This window comes from Osmerus mordax, chromosome 2 (assembly GCF_038355195.1).
Source record: "Osmerus mordax isolate fOsmMor3 chromosome 2, fOsmMor3.pri, whole genome shotgun sequence".
Lineage (NCBI taxonomy): Eukaryota > Metazoa > Chordata > Actinopteri > Osmeriformes > Osmeridae > Osmerus > Osmerus mordax.
Genome location: NC_090051.1, coordinates 19,404,723 through 19,422,498, shown reverse-complemented (window position 1 = coordinate 19,422,498; position 17,776 = coordinate 19,404,723). Strand labels below are relative to the sequence as shown.

The window sequence follows — 17,776 nt, the reverse complement described above, 5'->3', positions numbered from 1 at the left end:
ACTGTATTTTGAGGTGACTACTATGAGTAACATAGACACTATGTTACTCACTATGTCAAGCATCTTGCACGTTCCTAGTCAAAGTTAGCAGGGGGTGCAATTCATGGCAAGGCCCAACACAGCCCTGCTCTGAAATGCACGCCCCCTACAATGTCCTAGCTAGCTTTCAGTTAGGGTAACTGATAGTGGTAGTGCTAGATGTGGAAGTTGGAGTGTTCATCTCCGGTGCCGACGAATGTCGCCCAATAGTAATAATTTACAGTGGGGCTGTGTCGTGGCACAAGAGCTCACATATTTTTTATAGCTGTCATAAGGTTGAGGTAAGGTTGGTTCAAAATATTTTTGAAAGGTCAAAAGAATATGTTATGAAAGAAAGAAATTCCCGGCCTAGGCTAGAAATGTGGAGGTCTGGTAGCAGGGCCAGACCAACGGTAAAGTTCACGGCAGTCTAGAACTCTAACCCGGGCCCTAAATCCCAACGCTAAAAACAGGGTCAGGGTTGGGATTGGGGGTTGGGCTATGGCTAATATTAAGACATTTTGTGACTCATCGAATTAAAGTAGACTACCTTCGACATTGTACCTTTCATCCACTCACTTCAGGACACAATACCTACTTTGTGTTGATACGTTTCTTATCCGCATGGTGTCGTCGTTGACATAACATCATAGCCAAAAGGGACTTCATTTTACTAGACTGAGAAACGGAGAATATCTTCGAACACGATAATAGGGCACATGGTCTGACTCACTTGGCATATGGATGACTTTAAATCATACTTTTTAAATGTAATAATGATTAATCAACATATGTTTCTATTATTTATAGTTTCCTCTTGATGCAAGATATCGCTTAATCCTGTGAAAGCTACCCAATGAACGTGTATGATTTGACGTCATGTATTTGCATATTGGGGGGTATAAAATCCTTGGTTTGCTCAACGAGTGCACATTTGAGCTCTCCATTGACAGGAATTCACACGTAGACCTACCTTCTAACAATACAACTCCGGTGAGTTTTCTTGGCTTGTCATATTCCAGCAATTAATTTGTGGTCAGTCATTTATGCTTTATATTTATATCATTGAGACATCAACTGCAAAAATTTGGTGTTGCGCTGAAGTCTACGCCATGTGCAAACCTCTTGACGGTATACTTCAGAGACCAGTGAAGCGAGATTTAATTATAGAAAATAGTAGTAAGAAAGTATTGTTTATCCGTTGTGCAAAGGAACTGTAGCTGTATGGTTACTAAATGTGGTATGCAGACGCAGACCAGCCTGTCTTTGTTGAATCGAGACTTGTGTCTGAGGTTTCGGACGTTACAATATTTTTGATAAACGTAGCAAGTGTAGTTTTTTGCAACGTAGACATCTCGAGGTAAAGGTGTATACTATTGCCGACTCGTAGACTGCACCCCCCCTCTCCCTCCTAACCTGTTTATTGAGATGCTGCCAAGCAGGGCGGTGGTTCCTTAGTTTGCTGTCGATTTGGACGGGGGGGGTGGGGTGGTCTACGAGTCGGCAATAGTCGTCATGGCACAATGCTCTTCTCTGACCAATAGCACGTGCACTAATTTGCTCATTTTGCATCTACATAACTTTCAACCACTTTAGTTTGACGCTATTAGAACACAGGCATCGATCAGTGCTTTTGAACGTCTTTCCATGACTGGCGATTGTGCCAAGCCCATATCTAATGAACAGGGAATCGATTAGCCCCTGTTTTGCTTTAAACTGGTTTGCAAATTTGAATTGGGTTGCATGTGGACTGCATTGTCTTCATGTTAACTTTCCAAGTTAATTTGAGTTGGTTGGTCTCGACATGTGACTTTTTTTTTTTCCCTGTGTAGACCACCTGCAAACATGTCTGACAAGCCCGATTTGGCAGAAGTCACCAACTTCGACAAAACCAAGCTGAAGAAGACTGACACGCAAGAGAAAAACCCCCTGCCCTCCAAAGAAAGTGAGATAATCCTACATTGTTTAGAAAGCCAAACGTGAGGCTTTTGCTCTGAATACTTGGTCCTTTTTTAAAAGACTGACCGAATGTTATTTTGTCTTGCAGCGATTGAACAGGAGAAGGCGGCGTCATAATGGGGAAGCGGTTTTCTCTATGCACTGTACATTCCACAAGCATTGCCTTTTTTTCACCCCTTAGCTGTATATCTGTAACCGAAAACCATGTTGCATTGTAATTGGACAAAAGTAGACGGTACAAGCCACGCCCTGCGTACAGACCCTGCCCAGCTTCCCTAGATCCCCTTTTTTACAAGAATGAGAGAACTTGTGACTGGCAGCCTGATGAGATCTTTGCTTGTCCTTTTGTCACTTTGGCCCTTGGTCACCTGTCCCCCATGAAGAAATCTGTCTCACACTGCATGTGTGCTCTGTGAGGGGTAGAGCAATGGTGTGCTTCAACCACCCAGGGACCTACACTTCTGTCATCTAGAATAGTATGGCTTCTGGTGACCTGTGAAATGCTTTCAAATCAAACTGTTGGGGGTTTCTGTTTAAATTGTTTTGTATAAGTTCAATTATTGGAATGCACAAGTTTGTTTTGATATGCAAATAAAAAAAGTGAATCTCATTGCATGTTTCTGCAGCACTTCTTGACTGACACCAGCAGTCAGCAAAGCTTGCCATCTCAAAATCGTGTAGAACTTGACAAATGGGCAACCCTCAACTGAGCATCTCTTGTATAGACTGCATTAGTCATTAAACGCAGGCATTGAGCACTCTGCCCCTCTAAGTGGATGAGCAGACCTCGCCTCTGTCTTCAGCCGGCTCTGGCACAGAGCGTGCCTGCCAACTGACCTAGAAAAAGTACCCATGGCAATCCTCAGTGCAGCAGCTTAACGGCTTGCCCCAACAAAACAATGCCACCTTTGGAATTGGGTCTGGAGAAGGCAAAAGCCAGGAGTACCTGATCAGTGGACGTACTGTATTTAGGCCATGTTTTGCAACTCGCTGATTCCTCTGCCATGTTTGTTTTTGTCTGTAGAATTTAGGCTGTTAATCTGGATGGGGACTGCTGTTGCACCTATTATGCCAGAGCAGTTGAGGTTTGGGTTTACAGGACATTTATATCTTATCCCATATTCAACTAGGGTAACTAGGCTTATGGGTACATGTCTGGATATGTGGATTCCTGATAAGCTGGTTAGTCTTAATGACAAATGAATCCTCTTGGCTAGAGACCTGAACAGCTCCCAAGAGTTTCTGGCTTCCTCATTCTAATGAACATCATGACCTCATACAGATCAGATCAATACAGACGCCAGCTCATGCTTTGTAGGCTGTTGCCATTCTGCTGAAGTGAACTGGCAGATTTTCCAGGTACTATTGAGAAGATTACAGGATGTAGCCATATTTGCTATGTATCTTAATGGATCCATTCAGACCATTTCAACACATTCACCCAGGGGTTCCCAATCTTGGTCCTTGGGCCTCCCTGCCCTGCATGTTTTAGATGTTTACCTGCTGCCCAACACACCTGATTCAAATGAATGGTCGTTATCCAAGCCTGATAACGACCATTCATTTGAATCAGGTGTGTTGGAGCAGGGCAGGGAGGCCTGAGGACCAGGATTGGGAACCCCTGACCTAGACAATATGGCTGAGGTGATATTGCATTCTCCAACATAAACACTGTCTGTCTACATCAAGCTTGTATTCTGTTATCAAATTATGCAACTCAATCATGACTCAGACTGTACTAAGTGCCTGTTTTCTGAAAAACTCCAAAGAAATCCTGCAGTTTCTCCCTGCCTGCAGCCTCACTAGACATCATGCAGACTGGCACAGCATGACAGAGCCAAGCCTGCTTTCAGGCCATCCTAGCCTCTTGACCCTTCCCCTCCAACTTCAGAATAGTCCAACCCTTCTTGCCCTAGTTAAAGCCTTGCCAGGCCATGTAGAGGCCTGTCTAGCCTTGTACATACCAACACTGCGTCGGAGCTTGTTTCCTCGTAATTGTTCTGACAGCCCAGAGGAGCAGCCCTCCCCTGGTCCCTCCCTTCTCAGCCCTCAGCTGTGGCTGCTGCTGATTCAGCCAGTGGGCTGATGTAGACTTGAATAAAACCCCTTTTCTCAGTACTACCTCCAACCCTTCCATGGAAGGGAGGTGGGTTCACTGTGGAGGAGTGACTCTACACTTTTAGTGTCTGTGTTTAAACTGTTACTGAGATACATTTTTAGATGGAGTTGGATGTGACTTCCCAGAACAAAGCTGTTACTGTGGTGCTAAACCCAAAACATATACTCAAACACATATACAAAAATCACATGACACTGCTACAACAGTCATGCTCTGAAGAAGGCCGACAATGTCAAAATATTAGCAAGCTTTGTTTGATGGCCAAAACAGATGTGAAACTGAGGCACTGTCCACATATTCCTACGTCTTAGTGTGGTTACAGAAAGATAACTTTTGACACAAGCATTTCTGTCAGATACGGAGGGGGTCAGATGGCTGAGTGGTTAGGGAGTCGGGCTAGTAATCTGAAGGTTGCCAGTTCGATTCCCGGCCGTGCCAAATGACGTTGCGTCCTTGGGCAAGGCACTTCACCCTACTTGCCTCGGGGGGAATGTCCCTGTACTTACTGTAAGTCGCTCTGGATAAGAGCGTCTGCTAAATGACTAAATGTAATGTAAACGGAGAGAGATAGTAGGTGCTGATAGCGGGTGCCAGATTCCATTTCAGCCATATGGTTGCCACTCTGTTGATTTAATGCACCAGGTCATATGTAGCTTTACACTCTCCACTAAGAAGGGTTTAGACACACACTGCAGTCTCCTAGTTGGTTTACTGTGTCTGCCAGGCTCCCCTTATGATCTGCTCGGTAATACAAGGTGACAGGTACACACTTGTTTTTCCTGAACCTAATTGAAAAGGACAGGCTGTGCCAAGACGCCTCCAGATCATGTGCTCTGATGTACAGTACAGAAGGTGAGACACAGAGGGACAGCACAGGCAGGTGCAGTGCCTTGAGCAGTCAGCTCCTAATTCTTTCTTTCTCTTTTCTGTCGAGATAAAACTAATTTATCATAACATATCCGAGTAATACAGTAAATCATCTTCACTCAATCAACGACTCAACGATACCCGATACTCGACTCGACTACCAATTCGATATTTGTGTAACGAGTGTACTCTGACTCAGTGTATACGGTAGGCTACAGGAAACACACAGAAAAGCCACGTTGTAGACACATTGTGTCAATACATTTGTCTGGAAGATTATTATGATGTTAAGTAGCATGTCTGTGCTGTGTAGGAGCTTGACTTGTTTTAAATGTCAATTCACCATGGAGTTTGAGGAAGTGTGTCTTCCTCACTAAGCTCAACCTCATGACAAGTGCCCCCATGTCAGACACACAGTGGCCCGCACAGACTTGGGTGAGAAAGCTTAGACAGACCCCTGGATGCACGCCAGCTGAAGGTGTGAGTGTTGAATAGCGTTGCTTTAGTGGCTGTCAGGAGAATCAAGGGCCTGGGTGTCTGATTGCCTTGAGTACTTTGTTTCCTTCCCCCTCTGTGCAATGCCTGCAGCTGCATCTTTTCACCCTGTGGATGTGTGTGTGGGGTATGTGTGTTTTCAGATTATGTAACTGACTTCCAGACCTGTATAGTGAGTCTACAGAACGTAACAGCTGCGCTGATAAACCAACAATGGCCTGTGCTGGGGGAAGGGTAGAAGTTCACATGTATCATTTTGATTCCCAGGCTCAATCAAAGCTGTTCTCTAGCCTATTTTTAAGCTTATATCTCACATTTGTCATATTGCTTTTACCATTACCAGAGAGAGAAAGAGAGAGAGTGCGAAGGACATGGAGATTAAGTATAAATACAGAATACATTCAGACCTTATTCTTTATCTGAACTGTAAAACGGTTAAACATCTGTGATACAAGTACCCCCACCCCCTCCACCCCTTCCGGACCCATGTGGGGTCCAGGCACACAACAGCCCCTTAGTGTCCACTACAATGTGCGGGGCAGAGGGGGCTCTCCAGGCCATGCCCCACACTGCAGGGCGCTAGGCGCTACCACGCCAGGGACGCTGCCACCCCTCTGTTCCCTTCTTACAACAGCTACCACTGTAAAGCCACAGTAACACTCTCAACCAAAGCCCTGATGTTGTGTATCAAAGAATAAACCAACCAAACGCTAATAAATCACAGTTTATACTGGTATTATCCACAATATCTATGTCTTATTTATTTTAATTTTTTTCGTTAGACAATGTCCTTTTTGTGAGAGTTTTGATTGACTCAAAATGCTTATCCATAATTTGTCCAATTGATGTATGCGTCTAGTCCGTGGCACTGTTGTGGTTTTCACTGGGTTCTGGGGGGGTAATGCCATCATGGTGCACAGTGAATCAGAGACGGTTGCCCAGAGAAAGAGATGCAAACAGAGGGCAGGCACACTGAGAAGTGATTGTAATGGACTTGGCCCCAGAGCCAGAAGGCCATCTGCCAGTGTTGTGACGGGCTAGGTCTAGGGTTGAGGTAGAGCCAGGGCTGGTGCTGGAGCCGGGGCTCTCTACAAGGAACACAACTGCCTTTGACGCCTGAACAGGACTGAAGTGTCAATTGAATAAAGGGCATTGATGCTGTTTTGCACGCTACTGTAAATAGACTTGACGTTAACTGCGTATTAAGCCATTATCTAATTGCAGTAAAAAGCTGTTTTTGTTTAGCTGGTGTAATTTTAGCCTAACCATAATATGTTATAGCAAGGAAGATAGGCAAATGTATTGTCTGTCTTGCACGCAAGACCATGTTTCGAACGACAGTAACCATTTTTAAAGACAAAATACTGAAAGGGTCAAATATAACCAATTACAGGTAAATAAGGCAAGAGGAAGTCACACCATTTATCAGAATAGCAGCTGTTATATCTTTGTGTCGGTATGTTCTTTCTCCTCTTCCTTAGACTCCGAGTTGAATGGCCTGCACTTTCTCTCTCTTTCTGTTTCCATGGTAGCAGACAGGTGCCGTGGCATAGTACATGGACACATTAAAGAGACCGGTGCTGTTCAGAATTCTCCAATCAATAGGGCTTTGCCAGTGAATTTGTTAGTGCCAAAGATGCACGTAGAAATACATTTCAGTTCACAAATATATTTGGTTATATTAGACAGGAGGCATTCCTGGCATGATCCTTGTCTTCTGATCTGTGGCACCATGTACAATAAAGGCACTATGATCTGTGGCCCATTTACATTCTGTTTCCTGTTTATGACTCCTGTAGCCTGTCTATCAGCAGACAATCAGCTGTCTCCTGTTCTCCCATTAGCAAGCCTTCCACTGACAGTACTGAATACTGATAAATACAAGCATGCTTAGGGAATTTAGTCTTGTGCCACTGGTCTGTTGTTTATGTTTGTCGAACACATACTCTGACGTAGTGTCCAATTAACATTGATTTAAACAAACACAATCCAGAAGTAAAAGTTATGGTTTGACAATTTTATGAATAATAAAAAAAAAGAAAAAAAAAAGAAAGCAAGACTATTAGGACACATACATTTTTACACAAATGTGGTATTTCTAAAGGCAGTTGTGACATTCGCCCAGCCTAGTTTTATTCATTCCATCATATTCAACCTAGAAAGGAGACAGATAATGCTCAATTTGGCTAACACTGTCTCTAGCTGGAGGATGAGTGGAATGGAAGAAAATCCCTCCCCTAACCAGCCAGAGAAAAGTTCAGCTTGGCTGCTTCACAATGTGCCGTGCCAGTCAGGTCAGTACACGAAACTCCCTCCCGAGGGAATGTCTGGGTAAAAGTGAATATTTACCTGTTCTAGCTTGCAGACTTGAGACAAGATCAAGACACTCCTGCACCTTTGATAATAGGGAGTGTAGTTTTCTAACAACTCAAAAACACTGGCTTTGGGGCTTTAAAAATAAACATGTTCTATCGTTTCAGAAAATACTTCTTTTGAAAAAAAAGTTTTATTATACTTAACTGAAGAAATAGAGAAGAGTGTGTAAAGACTGTCAAGTTGGAAAAATGTAAATACATAGATCAATGATTAAAACGGCTGTGTAATAAAAACCTGGAGAAGTTATGTATTGAAATGTGTTGCCAAACATAGTGTTGGTCAGAGCTGTAGTTTGTAGTCACAATAAGCGGGGAAACCTCTTCCATGGGAAAAGAGGGTTTGTTAAGATTAGAGTAAGGGTTTTAATCTCAACAATTTCATGGGAAAAAACAAGATGGGGCAAGTTGGGACAACATGTTTTCCCAAGAGTTATTTTGGACTCTGCCAACCACAAGTGCATAAGATCCACATTAGTCATCTAAAAGAGACAAAAACAATCCAGTGCAGCTCAAAGTTAGCCTACTGGCAAGTTTACAGTCGTCCTGTATTTACTGTAGGAACATTGTCATGATGTAATGGATGACATTTCCCTACTGATTAATCAAATCAAAGGCATGAGTACCTTCGTGAGGCTGTGGTTGTCAGCTAAGGCCGACAGATGCCTGCTACCCTGGCACCATCACTAATTCATGGCGTTTCTGGTGGGGCCTCATCTCCACCTCCTGCAGAGCCCCAGCATGGCTCACACTGGGCAGACAGGGTCTTTTAGGGACACTGAGAGAAGCTTCCCTTGGAAAGAAAGTGACAAAGGATGAATAATTAAGACGTTTTCCATCTATCCAGATAGATGTAAAAAATCAGAAGCTGAAGGTACATCTGTACTTCTGTACTTTCTGTCATTTAACTTTTCAACATAATTGTGGGTCGAATGATCCTATTGTTAGAATGTCATATTATTAGCAGAAACAGTAATGTTTCATTATTGTCATAGTAGTAGTAGTGATAGTATTGGTGTTGCTATTATTATTGATATTTATACTGGCTGATAATTCTTTTTAGAAAAAGTTAGTTTTCAAACACCCACATTGGTGGTGGTTTTAATGATGTGAAGATGATGTGTAAAACATTATTCATTGAGGAACCTCAACTACTGTTACCGCTAGTATTTCTAAAACACTACAAAGATGTGGAAAGTGAACTGTGACGAGTCCAAAGCAGGTTGGTACTGTAAAACCTGAGGAACTCTCTCACCCTTGATCACTCTGACTGGACCAGTTACCTTGTTCCTCCAGGCTTCAGTTCGACTCAGGGAACCTTTCCCTGCCACACCCAGAGGTCAGAGGTCAGTGAGTCTCAATGGATAACATCTTTCTTTGTCCCAAGGAAAGTATTGTCTCCACGTGACAGAAAGTAATTATAATATAACTGGTTTGTCCCCTTTGCAGAACAGGAATATGTGCCAGTCAAAGAATGATCAGTCGTGTCCTGTATAGATAAATCCTTCTCATCCATGGGGTAACTTCTTATTTTGAATTAAATCAAACAGATTTGACAGAAAAATATACATCCTCTTAGAAATGCTCGCCCATTGCATTGATGGAACTTAATCATCCCCACATGATATCGGATAAGGCATGCTTTCATGGCTTGTGTTTCACATGTGAACCAACAGTCGCCATTGATCATTGTACTGATATCAAAACAACTGTAATTGTTTGGATTCTAATGACGGCTTGTGTAATACTACCCAGACTATTTCTGTCTCATTCCAATACACAGAGATGTTGACTAAGCAATTTTGAAATCACTGAAATTCCTTTAGTGAAAGCTTTCAACTCTACCAGGTGAAGTGGATGGCAGGTTGCGCAAAAGCACTCAGCACAAAGCAGGAAATGTTATCTCTGTATTCTACAACAACCTTATTCTAGAGTCCATGATGACTCACCCCAGCTAGCAGTAAAAGCACTGTTTAACATGGTGATATCAGCCCTTCATGGGTGTGTCAATGGTACGACACACTGGGGGCAGAGCCATCTCCTGGTCCTTCAGCCATTGTTTTAGTTGACTCATAGGCATGACAGACAGAATAAGTTTAAGATGAGCTTAAGTCATTATAATGTGGGTGTTTTTATTTTGAGCAGAACACCATACAGAATCACAATGGCTCATTGATTTATTGCAAAGTCTTCATCGGCTCATTTGTGATCATGAAGCGACCACAGCACAAAGGGAGGCAGATGTTGGGGGTGAGAATATGCACCGTTTGTGGATCCAGAGGATGTTTGGCCTTTACTCCTGCTCTCAATTCAGCAGGCACCAAGGGAAGGACTATTCATCTCTGTCTTCATTATCATATCCATGGTGGGGGAAAGCACTGCTGTCATTGTGTGATTGGTTGCCACAAAAGCTTAAGGGTGTCAGTTGGCCAATGGGGCAACACCCCATAACAGTTGTCATGCATGACAAAGTAAATAATTTGAAAGTTGCAACACTTTTTTGCGAGAAAGGCAGATAAGTATTTTTTGAAAGTACTGAAGCAGGCCTCTGACCATTAAAATAGAAAATGCATTTCACCAAGTACAGACATAAAATGTATTTCAAATGTTTGGTCATGAAAGTATAGCTTCATAGACAGGTGTTGCACAACCAAGGTAAGTTGTAAACAGTCATTTTAAATTGTACGATAGAATTTGAGAACCTATACTTACGTTCCTTTTATTCAGATAATAGCAGGCCTGTGACATAAAGGACAGAACTATTGGGTAATCCCCTGAAGCACACAGGGTGAAATAAAGAATAGCAAACTCTTATAGGCCAGAAACTTCCTCTCACAGGAAGTTACTCCCACAGTCTTTTCCCCAAACATACAGCATGGGCAGAAAAGACACACAGTAACCAAATCCAAACAAACAGGCCCTAAGTTGTTTAACTACCATGCAACTTTTATAACATTCTAGAAGGAACATGAGTAAAAACCTATATAACAGGCATCATTGTACATATAACCTAATATTTAATAGGACGAGAAAAGGCATCATCTTCAATCCATACATATGATGTCATCATTCAGATGCAAGTACTTCCAAAACAATCCAGGGTTGAAGTGTGAATCTTTGCAAATTATGGTTTCATGTAGGTCACAGACAGTGATGTGATCACATAGCTATCTCCGTGAGTAGTGAGCCTATGCCCATATTAGGAGTTTAAGGAGAGAAAAAAACTGGCTTTTTTGTCAGAGGAATTTGTCTCTCTCTCTTTCTGCCAAACACAAAGGTGGCCTGTTGCTGAATGGTTACTGACTAATATGGGTCCTGTGCCCCCCAATGAGAGGCATTAAAATCAGAGGGCTAGAATGTTCTAAAGTATCTTAGAGCTCAGCTTGTACAGTTAAAATTTCATGTGGTTCTCACTATCAGTCTCTCTCCTGAAATAGCTTCTCTCACTGCTTCCTCGTCGACTCTTAAACATCAAGGGTCTTATTTTATCCAGACAGCAGTTTTGTATACTGTTTACAGCACATTCGTCTAGTTAATGGTGCAAACAAGAGCACCCATAAAGCCTGTGTAAGCAAGAATGCTTGTAACAGGAATATATTAGAATAGTTATGTGAGTCTTTGGCTAAGGCAGATAGTTTGTAATAACCCACAGTACATACATCAATCACACACTAGGTCAACAGTTTTCAGTCCAACTGCGACATGGGTACTGCATTAGCACTGTTACCTTAGACACAGAGGTGCTTACAGTTGGAAGTGTGCTAATCTTTAGTCTGTGGAGCTTGTAATCCTGTGAATCCTTGGATTCCTGTACATTTAACACTGTTCAAATCTTATGTGGAATTTCACCTACAGTACAATGTTAGCAACATTGTGGTTAGACAACTGTGTGGTCAGTGGAAGGTCATACTAGTGTCCTTAGGAGTGTTTTTACAAACATCTATTGTATTGCTCGTGGTAATCAGACTAGCTGGCAGACATTTCCATGGGTGCAACAAGCGACATGCAGCCGATTCAAAGTGACGTGTGCATGCAACCTTTTCTGTGGAGGAGAATCACCCTGCAGAGATGAGTAGCACACCAACTGTGAGACTGGCACGGGCCCACATAGCGTACAAACAGACACACTCACGCACACGCACGCATGCACTTGCGCACACACACACACACCCTCGCTCACACACACCCAACACACACTCAAACACACGCACACACTCTCATGCACAGACCATTATTCTCTCTCTTACACACACACACACACACTCATACATGCCTGCACATGCAGATATGTTCAGACTTCCACCATGGCTCCGCCCCCTCTACATGGCTAAACATGCACACTGACAAATACAAAAACGCACAGATTCCTGAACACACACAAACCTCCTCTGACAGGCCAGCACAAGCACGCCCTCTGTTACACATGAGAGCCCAGAGCACGAGGACAACAGAAAACGGACAATGACACTCTTAAGACGTCTGCTGTGTATGAGCTGTGTGTGGCAGGACGGACTGAGGTCAAGCACTCATTCATTTCTGTATGATAACAAAGAAAAGATCCTGAAATCATGTCATAGCCAATATCCAGTATCGGGAGGTTGAACATGCCTCTGAGTATGTTAGCAATCAGACAAAGACAGACTGTGCTGTGCATGCTACATTGAACCAACTGTATTCTGAGCCAAGGAGAGATGCTTTTGTGTGACTAACCCCAATATGTACATAATTAGTTCCAATGAAACAGCCAAATGCAGTGCACTTTGTTTGTGGTCATGTTCATGTGATTATCCTTTCGGCATAGTCACTGTAATATCAGAAAGTGAAATTCTCATGTCTTCTGCGATGTCAAACTGCTGTAGTGAAATGAAAGAGACGGTTTCCTGTGTGAGACAAGGCTACATCCTCGCTGAATCCCTCGTGGTTCAGACTGAGGCTGAGAGGGAACGTAACATCGAGCAGTGGACCTGGGGAGCAATCAGACTTCCGCAGCCTGCTCTGCCTCCCTGAGCACCCTGGAGGAAACATGCAGCCCTGTGATACAGGCCCTTTCAGAGCCAGGTTCAACATGTGATACAGGCCCTTTCAGAGCCGGGTTCAACATGACTTGCGGGAATGACAAAACACGTAAAAATTGGTTGCGGTTATACATGCACTGTGTTTGTGTGGCTTATTTGGGGAAAGCTCAAGCTTTTTTCAGACATATTGCAGCTACTTGTTTTGGTGCTCTGGTGCCTAACAAACCCAGGACTTGTACACGTTAACATTACACCAGAACAAGACAGGAAGTGCTTTTACCAAACCCTCCAAGACCTTCAGTGAGTGTCATCACATCCTCTCCTTCCGACCTCTGCTGGCCACTTGTTTTCCTACAGACAGACGCTAAGACAATGCAGTAGTCAGCTGTTTCATTACCCTATCTGAACACAATGACGATTGCTTAGCTGAGTGGCTACAAGAATGACAGTTTGGCTTATTAGGAAAGTATTCATTCTAGTTTGGACTATATTTCCTGCACTATGCAGTTGCTCCATAGTCCCAAACTCGGATCAGAGGAAGCTTGTTAGGTGTTGACTTGATGGTTGGAGCACCTCCAGAGAATTTTGAGAGGAAGTGGTTAAGACACACAAAGAGTCTGACTCTTGCTATGTGTCTGCACTGCTGCCGCTTCTCTGAAGAGGAAACAAACGCATTCTGTCACCTCCCCTCATTCGCAGGATAACATGCAAATCACATGTTACTCACAGTGCACTTAGCATTCCGGGTTTTCACTTGAAACAAGAGGTCAATTACAAGTCTCCATAATGCCTTGCACTCTCTCTGCTTGCAGCAATCTCTGCGAAGTAATGAAAGAAAACAAATATAAAATCTATGCTCATAAGGCAGAAAAGCCCCAATAGTGATGAGATGTTTATCTTCTCGGAACAGGCATTCAAAGATTCCATCTTGACGTTACTGAGGGACACGCATTAAACCTTGAGGTGGATTCAGACGGCTTGATGAAAACCGTCTGAGGAATGTGCTTATCTGTCACTGCTCCCAGCATCCCGGCCAGAAACAACTTGCCTGGATGTTCAGTCTTGTCCACACAGGGATACCAATAGGGGAGTTTAATCAAATTGCATTGTGCAGATGATAGGTGTGTTTGTGTCTGTTCCATGGGGCGTATCTATAAAAATCGGAACATCTTTGAATGTGTGTACAGGCCTAACACTTTGAAAAGTCTGTTGTGAAATCAGGTAACAGCTAAAAAGACAACGATAGTTCGGTCCTTTATTCATCCCCCAAGGGAAATTGCATAATTTTACACAAATTACACGTACACACAAATGAGCACCATCTAAACACTTTATATACAAATTACGCACCGATGTAATATGAGGAGGCATCTTAGTATCAGCTTATGAGACGTGATTAAAAAGAGAATGTGTGCATATACATGCGTGTTTACACACAAACTTGCATGCTTAAGTATATGGAAAGTATGTGCAGGCTATTGAAACAAGGTCGGTTGAGGGTTTAGAACTGTAACTTCCCTCTTCCGCTCTTTGTGACTTTTTACTGTCCCCTTTGTAGCTTGCTTCCTTTCTGCACGAATATAGAAATGCACCGGTATAGTAGTAGTTATGGTTGTAACAACTATTTAGCAGCCCTCTCGAAACTTTAGAGCTTTTAAATATCTCTATGAAGCAAGAATCTTCTTTAACCATGTTCTAATCTGTTGAAAAAAAGGTGCCATGACTGTTTGACGTGAGTTCTAACTTATACTTGAAATAATCTATTTGTGCAAGTTGTTATCCACCTACAAGCAGTTATCAAGATATGACCTATTGGCCCATTCTGTAATGCTTGAGTCATTTTGCAACAATATGACCAGAAACAGGAAATTGCAAAATGAGACAGACTGGACGAATACCATAGTAAAAGAGTAACATAACCATCAGGAATGTTCTCCTGTTTTATATCGTACAAACTATGTATACTATTTGAAATGTGCAACACTGTGATCACTTCTGGTATGAATATTTTGATTGAAAGGTAAAACTGTATATCCGTATAATATTACCATGTCCTACTTCAGCACTGAAAACGAAAAGTTCTGAAAAATTTGCAAAACCTGTTCCTGATTTGAGAATACAATAGGAGAGACACACCTTAAACACCTTAACAGCAGGACACAGCTTGTGCCGACGTGAGTTTTTTCAGAGGAAGAGGAAATAGCCCGGCCAAGGCCTGGGGTTAGATATAAAGTCACATGACACGTCAAAGGAAAAGAACACAGAAGGTCTCTTCTTCATAACGGCTAGTAGAACCGGGGGTAATCTAACGAGAAATAAATGTGCATGACTCGAATATTTCATATTTGTTCAGGCTAATCAGGAATTACGGTCCAGCTAAAATGCAACTTTTCTGGGGTTTAACATGGTGTTGAGCTTAGTGAGGGTATTTCTGGGAGAGTAATTTTAGGGAGGGATCATGGGAAAAGAATGCTGTGAATCTCCCGAGAGCTTCATTATAAAGCCAGAGTTGAAACAGTGGAGCAGATGAGCTCCTCGTCACACAACTCATCAGGCCCATTTGCTCTGAAAATGGCATCTGATAGATTGAAGTTCGAGATACATTCCTAGGCAAGATAAAATACACACAATGGGGGTCACAATCTGCAGTTTTTATACACCTACGAGATGCTGGATGAGACACGCTGCAGAGTCTTGTACGGACAATTTCCCTGGTAAAAGAAAACAGCGTTTGATAGGAGCGTGAATCCTTGCCATAACAAGTAACTGCAACACATTTGATCGATTCACTTGCCGGATTTATCCAGGACTCCAGCTGTCGTCCACCACCAGGCTTCATCAAGCCCATGCACCCTCAAAGACCAGTCCAGCGTGCATCAGCTGGCCCGCTCATGACTGGCCCCGATGACAGAGTCGATGGGCCACAAAGTGCGCACAGGCATGAGCAACCATGCAACTGAATAAGTTACCCCACCACCGTGCAGCAGCTCCTCCAGGGAGCCCCGGGCTGATCAAGCCGCCTCAGCGAATACGGCCTCAACGGCGTCCGCTGCATTATTCATGAGGGCAGAGAATGGCAGGTGTCCAGCAGAGGCAACAGCCTGAGTCCCCTCAGTCACGTGGATGGGGGAAAGAGGCTCCCTGGTCTCACAGACTGACTAATCCCTCAAGTCTGGCACTCTGATTGACTGGGCTCCAGTCCCTGTTAGGACCGTGCACACAGTCATTATGAGGCGAGCAGAACAGATGTTCTAGACGGGCCACCTGGAACAACATGAGCTATTGTGTTAGGATTACAGGTGGAAGAAGTTCATGTACTTTCTTGGCCTATATGCAAAGGACAGAAAGTCAACCACATAATTAAATATGGAACTAAAACACTAAAACTGTTTATAGTGTATTAATAGTGTTGCTGATTTTGAGGATTCAAATGATTTTTTGACCTGTCTGTCGTGTATTTTTTTGGGACTCTCAAAGGCAGAATTGTGCAAGCCTCATTTATGTCGGGTGCTTTCTGAAAGTATCACTTCTCTTACGCTTCCGTCTCTTACTCACTTCCTTCTATTGCTGCCTTTTGTCTTTTGTCCTCTGAGGGAAGCGCTCCTTTGACCGTGGCCTAAATCACCAGAGTGATGGGCCTGATGGGAATTTGAGTCAGTGGTGGACCTGCTGAGCCGGAATGATCCGCTGATGTTCTCAAGGTTACATCTGCTAATGAAGAGGTCAACCGTGCAGCCATCCCTGAAGCCACACTGTCCTCAGCTTACCTCCGCAAAGTCCAGCCCAGTACAGGAAACGGCCATGGTGTGACACATTACCAATGCATTATGTCTTCCGTTTAGTCTGCTAAATATCTCCTAGGCTGTTTGGTGTGATGTGAACGTATATAGCTCTGTATCTAGAATTTTGTTAGAAGCTAAACTGATGCATGGTGATCAACATTTAGATCCTCAAAACCCCACCATATTAGTTATTATAAGCACCATGCCCACAGTGACATGAGCAGATGCAGAATACAGTACTAACCTTTAGCACTGGACCCTAACTATGGGAATGACCACAACATTTGTTACATTTGTACAATGACAGACCACTACTAAAAGTGGTTTCTCTGATCTGATCCTCTATAATCTTTAGCAGTCACAGTAGTCCCTTCAAACTTGACTTGTCTCATCTCCCACTCAGGGCAGGATGTGGTTGTGCACACACTACTTTCAAAATAACTCCCCATATGTCTTCTCACTCCTTTTATAGTCAAAGGCATGGCCTCTCAGAGGGCAGACAGAGACACCTGAAAGAGAGGGTGTGTCTACCGTTTGAAGAAGGTGAAGAGCACCCTCAGTTTACCAGTGATGTCAGGGACCCCCTCATTATAAACCCAGGTTTTAGTCTGTTGGCTAATGACAAGCTGGTGAGAGAAGTAGAACTGCTCAAACAAACAAGCATCAGTGAATTCCAGGAAGTTCCCTTTGCAGACTTCCTGAAAGCAGTGGGCATTGACTTAGCTACCAAGTAAAAGCTATTTGTAATTTGAAACCACAACATAGAGAGGCTTTGTTTTCCCATACAGGCATGATGGGTGCAAAACACTATCAGTGAAACTGACCTACTTTTGAGACACCACCTTAAAAAGAGTAGTTTTTTTGTCAGCAAATTAGGAAAATTTTAATTTATTTTCTTTGTGAGCCTTCATTCTTCATGTTTATGATTCATGGTGTGAAAAGAGGCAACTTCCTGTAGTCTGACTGAAACAAACTTAAGCTAACAGAGACCTCTGGTGATAGAAAGATAAAGGCGACAGCTAAGCTGGTAAAATTCCACTTCGATGCAGCTGAGATTGTGAATCAAAAGAAATATGATACCTGAAACACTGCAAGTGAAGAATTTGTCACAAGAAAGAAGTAGGTGAAAAAGGAGTCTGTTTTCATGGG

General features: G+C 43.0%; 1 protein-coding gene across 1 annotated transcript; it reads left to right on the top strand.

Annotated features, from left to right (window-relative positions):
* Positions 1 to 871: 871 nt before the first annotated feature.
* On the top strand, positions 872 to 2,587 carry tmsb4x (thymosin beta 4 X-linked). Its single transcript, XM_067251863.1, has 3 exons — positions 872 to 1,011; positions 1,851 to 1,963; positions 2,066 to 2,587. Exons 2-3 carry the CDS (start codon positions 1,864 to 1,866, stop codon positions 2,092 to 2,094), a joined length of 129 nt encoding a protein of 42 aa, XP_067107964.1. The 5' UTR covers positions 872 to 1,011; positions 1,851 to 1,863; the 3' UTR covers positions 2,095 to 2,587.
* Positions 2,588 to 17,776: the final 15,189 nt, after the last annotated feature.